This window comes from Sinocyclocheilus rhinocerous, unplaced genomic scaffold (genome assembly GCF_001515625.1).
Source record: "Sinocyclocheilus rhinocerous isolate Xijiao unplaced genomic scaffold, SAMN03320098_v1.1 scaffold2398, whole genome shotgun sequence".
Classification (NCBI taxonomy): domain Eukaryota; kingdom Metazoa; phylum Chordata; class Actinopteri; order Cypriniformes; family Cyprinidae; genus Sinocyclocheilus; species Sinocyclocheilus rhinocerous.
Window position 1 is genome coordinate 140354 of NW_015644003.1, and position 8254 is coordinate 148607.

The 8254-nt window shown below is 38.1% G+C and overlaps 1 protein-coding gene across 1 annotated transcript in view; it reads left to right on the forward strand.

The window, feature by feature from the left end:
• Nucleotides 1-4513, forward strand: part of btr30 (bloodthirsty-related gene family, member 30) — a 15221-nt gene extending 10708 nt beyond the window's left edge. The window contains exons 8-10 of the mRNA XM_016575296.1: nt 3446-3472; nt 3665-3840; nt 3948-4513. Coding sequence (XP_016430782.1) covers nt 3446-3472; nt 3665-3840; nt 3948-4307 — 563 coding nt within the window. The 3' untranslated portion in view covers nt 4308-4513. The remainder of the gene's footprint in view (nt 1-3445; nt 3473-3664; nt 3841-3947) is intronic.
• The last annotated feature ends 3741 nt before the right edge of the window (nt 4514-8254 follow it).

Below are 8254 nucleotides of genomic sequence, written 5' to 3' on the forward strand. Positions count from 1 at the left end.
TTATAGTGTACCTATAAAGAACGTACGTGTAGGTATAAGGGAACAATGTGTTACGTTTGGGTAATAAGGGGGTAACAAACAGATATGCAACCTGCAAAGAACTGCGCAAGTAAACTGAAGTTACAGCGTAACTTTTTTGTAATTATAGTGTACCTATTCAGTACCTCCGTGTAGGTATAAGGGAATAATATGCGAAGTTTAGGGAATAAAGGGGTAACAACCTGTAAAATTACAAATCATTTATACTGTAAGTATTTTGAAACTAAGAGGTACCTATTCTACTTATATTTGGACTATTGTAGCCTGGTAATGTACATGATAATGTTAATGTGTTTGGTCTTGGCGGAATAGATCTGCTACGCTGCTGCTGCTGCGGCAGAGCATGTACCGAGACTTGCTACTTCCAATACATCCACAGATATGCTGCTGCGAGCTTGTAGGAAATACTGCTGCTGCACATATAACATACATGAAATAACCCCCATATATAACATACATGAATTCACCCTGTAGCAGATCTATAGAGGTGGAGCTGGGGAAGGTGGAGGGTTTCTGAAGTGTGCTGCAACTGCTGCAGCAGCACTTGCCAAGTATTTGAATGTTGAGCAGCGAGCTCATTGGCTGCTGATGTGAAAGAATCCAATTAGCTGTGCCATGTGAATAATGATATTATATCAGATTGGTTAGAACCTATCAGCCCACGCCATCTAGAGTATCATGACAGAACTTTGTATTTACTTGTTAAAATGACAACAACTGAAAAAACAGGACAAATTAGGAAGAGTGATTCCATATGTGCATTGCTTCCATTTTCAGCTTAATTTTGTGATCATTCATGCAATGCTGGCAGTCAGGGGCACCGCTAGCAATTTTGGGCCCTATGAAAGAAAATGAGGTTTGGCCCCCTACCGCACCAAACATACAAGCCAACCTAGTTATCCAAAATCTTTGTTTGCAATTTAATAATACTGACCAATTACTTTTGCTATTGCTTTTACTATTGCTTTTGACCACTAGGTATCAGTATTTAATCAGAGACCTACCCATAGCCGCGGGAACATATGTTATCTGGGGGTGCTGGGGGCAGGGCCGCGGTGGGGGATTTTAAACAAAACCCTAATATTAAACAGCCCAAACGCTTACAGATGAACATACAAATTAATGAAGACAGAAATATATGAGAACGATCTGTATTTGTGCTTTTGCGATTTGAGCTCAATAATATTATTTATCTTTAATATTTTTATTATTTTAAGGGGATTTTACTAAATATTAACCTCTAAATTATGCACCATTTATTATCTGCAATATCATGGTGTAACCTCTAGATGGCTGTATAGCCCTATATATAAATACATATAAACCGTTTGCTGCAGAGTGAGAACTTAAGAGTGACATAAAGCTTGTATCAGGTATATTGCATACTTGTATCAGGTTATTCATTGATATATTTTCAGACATGATTAAAGACTACATTTAGTAAAAGTTGAAATTTAAATGTTGATTTTAAGTGTCAGTTATTATTATTGTAGTCAAATCTGGACAGAGAAAGCATTTTGTTAGGCTACTCATACTAGCTACAGCGTGATCAGTCACACGAAAGTCATCAGAATAAATATTGGCTCGGTGTGACTAGGGCAATATTTTAAAATAGAATTGAGTGTTTACATACCCTGAACAGAGACGTTCTGTGGTCGAGATGTGCATTCTATTTGAAAAAATCTGCATCGCAATCAGCAACAGGTAAATTGAGATTCCAGTAGCTTTACTGGCATGATTAAAAGGCTTTACAAAGCATTGACAGCGCTTGGAACCAATGGTGTTGATCATTATCACATTTAGAGACTACAATGCATAGTTTTCAGTCATGTGACTGGTTTGAAGACCCGGCGGGCAAAACATCCATAGAATTGCAGCACAAGCCTGTCAGTTTTCCATTTGAAGGGACCATGCAGTGAATTGGGGGGGAGGGGATAATTTTGCCAGAAATGCAGAAATAAGCCGTAATTTGTTTTATTTGTAATTCTTTAGTAGATTCATTTATAATTTCTATTGCATTGCTATCAGTATTAGCTGTTACTGCTAATAAAACAGATCTCTGGGGGCCCCAAAAGTGCGTGGGCCCTTAGAATCGTCCTAACTTCCCCCCCTTAGTGGCTCCCCTGCTGGCAGTTGAAGACTTCTTTGACATTTGTAACTTGCTATACATATTCATTAAAAAACAACCGTTGCAGTCTTCCATGGCAGACAGCAGCTTAAGAGACTACTTGAACAGCAGTGGACAGGGCATCTTCTAACATTTAAATCAATTCTGAATTCTTCTCAAGACATTACAATCGTTGACGGAGACGGAGATGCACATGGAGGCAGACGGTCTGATTAGAGCACAATCAGAGACAAGCTTTAAATTCATTGCCCATATGGTCTTATAAGATTCTACAGCTGATTAATGCTCCAAACAAACTTATGCAGTCAGAGATCACAGACCTGCTAAGATATGTCAAGAATGCCTTGCAAAATTGTGCTGTCAATCAGACTTCTTAGAGCTGTGTGAGAAGGCTGAAGACACTGAGATGCCAAGAACTTCCAAACAAAAACTCAACATTAACAAAGGCTTTCAAGAATAACTGTTGGAGGAGAGCATTGGACAGGCTCAAGGTTACATGGGAGATCAAGAGGAGCTTTGACAGTTATACTACAATGCTTTGGATGTGGTGCTTGCAGAAATGTCTGAGTGTTTTGGAGAAAGATACAACAAGTTAACTGAAGCTCTTTCAGCTTTCGATCCACAGAATGACAGCACTTTCTTGGATGCGCAACTCATTCAACACATGCTGAACTTGTTCCAAATGAAAACATTTTCTGAATTGGTTAAGTAACTGACTAGCAGAAATTAGTATTCATGCAACCACTAGTGTATAGTGGGTGTATAGTTGATGAGACTGCCTCTTTTTGCTATGCCGCTGCATTTTAAATTACTTAAGATACAGTAGATAAATACATTTTTGCACAGTAATGACAATAATAGGGATCATTTTACTGTATAGTAAAAAGTAAATCATACCAATGTAATTGCCCACTGTGTATTCACAGTAGCATGACTCTGTTCTTTCAGATCTATTCCACCAAGACCAAACAAATTATCATTGTCATACCCATCACCATGCTAAGCTGTTCTGGGCTGTCATGATTGAAACTAATATAGCACAATACAGATTGTTTCAAAGCAGCTTCGCAGTAATAAACAAGGAACGGTGTCAATTATGAAACAACGTCAGTTTCACCTGTAAAGCAGCTCAACAGATGATGAAGTTTAGAAGGAGAACGTTCAGATAATCAACTCAATTAGCACAATAGTGAAAATATATACAGCCAGTTTACCTTCTGGCATCCAATCTGTGATTTAGATCTGCCCTTTAATATAGAATATTCTCTTTTTTTTTAGGCCACAAAAAGGTTAAAAGCTATCTTGGTAAGTATTCTTGACTCCTGTTGCATTTCTTTATATTTCGTTCATAGCCTCATTTTCTATAATATACTGTATATTATGTGCACGCTAAGCAAAGTCATGCCTTAATTCTTTTTTCAATTCTTTTTTAAAGCTATGAAACTTCTGTATAACTTGTGAAATTCAAGAGCTGATGAAATATCCATTTCATTTCAGAGGACGTAACGCTGAATCCAACTACAGCGTACCCGTTCCTTATCCTCTCAGACGACCGCAAACAGATGAAACGCGGCGAGAAGCTGCAGTTCTACAGGAACAACTCGCACCGCTTTGATGTTTGGTCCTGTGTGCTCGCGAAAGACGGCTATGAGTCTGGAAGACACTACTGGGAGGTTGAATGCTTTAGACACTAATGCACACAAAAACTCAGCATGTCTTTTCATGTAAATCTGAATAAGTTATATTTTTAGCACTAAAGTTCTAAATGTCACACTTTCAGGTAAATGTTGGTGAGAATAAGGACTGGAAGCTGGGAGTGGTGCGTGACTCGGCCCAGAGGAAAGGTCTGTTTGACATGACCCCTGCCATTGGCTACTACGCGCTGTGGTGGAGCGGGAACCATTTACGCGCTCTGACCGCACCGCCTCTCGCTAAGGTTAAGGTCACGGGTCACTTGCGGCGTATCGGCATCTATCTGGACTGTGAGGAGGGTCAGCTGGTCTTCTACAATGCCAAGACAGGATCTGAGGTGTATTCATTTACAGTAGCGTTCTCAGAGAAGCTGTTCCCACTGTTCGGCACGGGCGATAAAGATGTGCCGCTGATGCTGATGTCTCCATTTGTCAGTGTCCCAGAATGAGAATGTGTGACGCTTGAAGGACAAAAGCAAGGAAGAAGAAAGGCTGATCATCTTTGTAGAAAGTAAGGCAGAACTCCTGAAAATGAGTTCAGGGCTAAGAAAAGAGAGATTAATAATGTAGGCCACTCAGACCTTGTGGTTTACCTGTAGGTCAGGGGTTAGGGAATGCAGAAACTATGAAGTGAAATAAAGTTGAAATTACACGCTCGCCAAAGCTGATCAGCTTGTTACGCCAGATACTGAAAATAAACTGTTCAAAAGTTTGGATTTACTAAGACATCTTTGAAACAAATTGATGCCTATGTCAATAATGTAGCATTTAACTGATCAAAAATACAGTTCATCTGTAAATTATTAGTCTTGCCAAAAGATGTTTTTCTTGCCAGGGCTGTTTCTTGACATAGGCACACTAGGGGGTTTTCTAGGGTGCCATCAGCTGGAGGGGACGCCGATGAGCCCCTCAACGCCCCGCTAACAACCTTAACACAATGACACTGCATTTTAGCACAAACTCACCACGTACAAGTACATTTAAGCAGCTGAATGTTAGATTACTTGACGATTAAGATCTTTAAAAAAAATGTATGATAAAGATCAAAAATCTCAATATTCTGTGTATAATATATATTGTGAAAAAAATGAATGACAGCATCAATGAAATAATGGAGTTGCGTTACCACGACCAAAAAATTTAAAAAAAACTTTTTTACAAAAACATGATAAAGTGTTTCATTCACATAAGTAATATGCCTACATCTATCCCATATGAAGTATTTTAAGTAATCATATCATTATTTAAATGCATCAGTCACCATTTCAACTGTATTATATCCCATCAATGAATTCTAAAAAAAGATTAAAATACACTGGGAATGTCATTAAAGCTTTTGTTTCGTTTACAGAATTGACAAGTAATTACAAATGCACCAACACAATACTGCACAAATATAATAACGCACACAATACTGCACAAATATAATAACGCACACAATACTGCACAAATTCTAAGGATCACGAAGAACATTCTTGACTCCGTCTCAAACGCGCACAATCTGAGCCAGTATGACACTGTCAAAGTAAGATGGCTATAGACCACACAGTTCCATACAGCCGTCTGTTGGCGCATTTGTGTAACTTAAATGTGTAGTACTTTGAACTGGATTAGGGGTTTTTGCTTAAACTAAATGTATTTAAACTGACTTGTTCCCAAAAATGGTCATCTATAGTGAAGGTCGTTTTGCCATTATTTAATTGGTACTGAATATGTAGTGTCTGTGCTTAGTAGTGCAGTGTATAATTTGTAGGTAAATTTGTAGGTAAAACAGATATTGATCTTTATCTAAATTATATTTTTGTATCAAATCTGAAAAATCTGTGAGATGGTTATCCACGAAGAGATTATGTAAATGTGTGATGCAAACTACTTTCCATTTTTCATTAATAAGTGGAGATCTGTTAATGGTAAACATTTGTATTATGCCAAACAGGAGAGAGTGAATGTGGCGTTATTGGATTATGATTTATTTTTATTAATTTTCCACCATGCTAATAGAGTTGCACAAATTGTTATGTTGTATAAATCTTGAGTCTTAATTGCATCAGTAATGTATGGTAAGTCAGATAATGGGATCTTTTTACATGCTGCCTGTTCTAAATCTAACCATGGGTTATGGAAATGATTGCCGTTTATCCATTTTCAGAGATACTGTAACTGTGCAGCTAAAAGATAGTGAAAATGAGCCCCTAATCCACCCATGTCCTTGTTTTTTTGTAGTGTGTTGATGCTAATTATGGGTGTTTTATTATTCCAATTGAAATTATTTATCTTGCTATTTAATGTGCGGAACCATTTCTTAGTTGTTTTAATAGTAATCATTGTAAATAGATAGTTTATTTTTTGGTAATATCATGGTCATTTTTATTGTAGAGATTCTTCCTATAAAAGACAGCGGCAGGTTCATCCAACATTTTAAGTCATTCTCTATAGATTTGAGTAGTGGGATAAAATTAAGATTAAATAAATCTGACAAATTGGGAGAGATATGTATTCCTAAATATGTGATATTGCATATTCTAAATGGGATATTCAGATGTTCTATACACTGTTTATTTATTGGTAAAATTGTAGACTTGGACCAATTTATTGAATAATCTGATATTTTAGAATAATAATTAATGAGATTGATAACTTCTATGAGTGACTCTGATTTTTGTTGGTACAGTAAAATATGGTCTGCAAATAGTGAAATTTTATGGATGCTTTTATTTTATTGAGAAGCCAACGTTGTTATCCATTTTGTCTTATTGCAGCTGCTAAGGGCTCTATGAATAATGCAAATAGGCGTGGAGAGAGTGGCCATCCTTGCCTGGTCCCTCGTAGCGACTGAAATGGTGAAATAATGTCGTTAGTAATAACTGAAGCCCTAGGTGTACTGTATAATGTTTTATTCCAATTTTTTTGTAAAGTGCTTTATAGTGGGTTTTTTTTTCAGTTCAGCTCTCTTCCAATAGTGTCTGTGCAATCAGTCAAGCATCCCCAACTAAGTAAGCCAAAGGTGACGGTGGCAAGAAATAAAAACTCCATCAGTGACCACACCTAGGTTCCTAACTGATGACGAGGAATTAACAAAGCAGCCATCAAGTATTAGACAGTGTTTTAGGTTATTACATGCGGAGGTTTTTGGTCCAATAATTAAAACCTGTTTTTTTTTTTTTCAGATTTTAGCAGTAGGAAATTTCTAGTCATCCAGTGTTTTATATCAACTATGCATTCTGTTAGTTTTGCGAATTTGTATGTTTCATCGGGCCACGAAGAAATATAGAGCTGAGTATCATCAGCATAACAGTTAAGCCAAAGGTGACGGTGGCAAGAAATCAAAACTCCATCAGTGACAAAAATGGAGAGAGAAAATACGGGTGAAACCAGGCTCAGTCGGGGGCCAGTTCTCCTCTGGACAGATGAAACCAGCATGATGTGGTTTAATTCCACGCTGCAACACAGGTCAGATTGTGCAGAGGACTCGTCTGGTTCCCGTGGTCTTGTGCTGATGGCCGTCGAGGTGATGAGGTCTTTGCAGGGGATCTGTCTCTGGAGCGCATCTAGTTGACTTGGTCTCCGCTGACATTCAGGGCTGTAGAGGTCGTCTCTAGGTGCGGATCCACCATCTGATCTGGATACAGACTGGATCTGCCCAGCAGCTGAGTCCTTAGCCATCTTCAAGACCAGCTGGAGTTTGTTTATTAAGCGTGCAGAACAACCACCCAATAAAGCATTGCAATAATCTAACCTTGAGGTCATGAATGCATGAATTAAGGTTTCTGCATTTGACATTGAGAGCATAGGTCGTAATTTAGATATATATTTTAAGATGGAAAAATCCAGTTTTAGAAATGCTAGAAACGTGGTTTTCGAAGGAAAGATTGCTATCAAATAGCACACCTAGGTTCCTAACTGATGACGAAGAATTGACAGAGCAGCCATCAAGTGTTAGACAGTGTTCTAGGTTATTACATGCGGAGGTTTTCGGTCCAATAATTGAAACCTCTGTTTCCGAATTGCGTAGATGACCACTGTCTTTCTTTCACCATCTCTTTTCTTCTGATAGTTTTTCAGTCAAATCGTTCTCTGTGTGCAGTAAAGAAAGATCTGAGAATCTGTCCTGTACCACTGAAGATCGGAGCCAGATTCTCCTCATAACTGAGAAACTTTCTGATGTAGCCGAACCAATGGGCAGCATGAGTGCAAACTGCAGTAGTCTGACAAGGTTTGGATAATTGTCCTTCCGTAGCCTACTTCATCTTTAAAGGGGTCATATGATGTTGCTAAAAAGAACATTATTTTGTGTATTTGGTGTAATGAAATGTGTTTATGCGGTTTAAGGTTCAAAAAACACATTATTTTCCACATACTGTACATTATTGTTTCTCCTCTATGCCCCGCCTTTCTG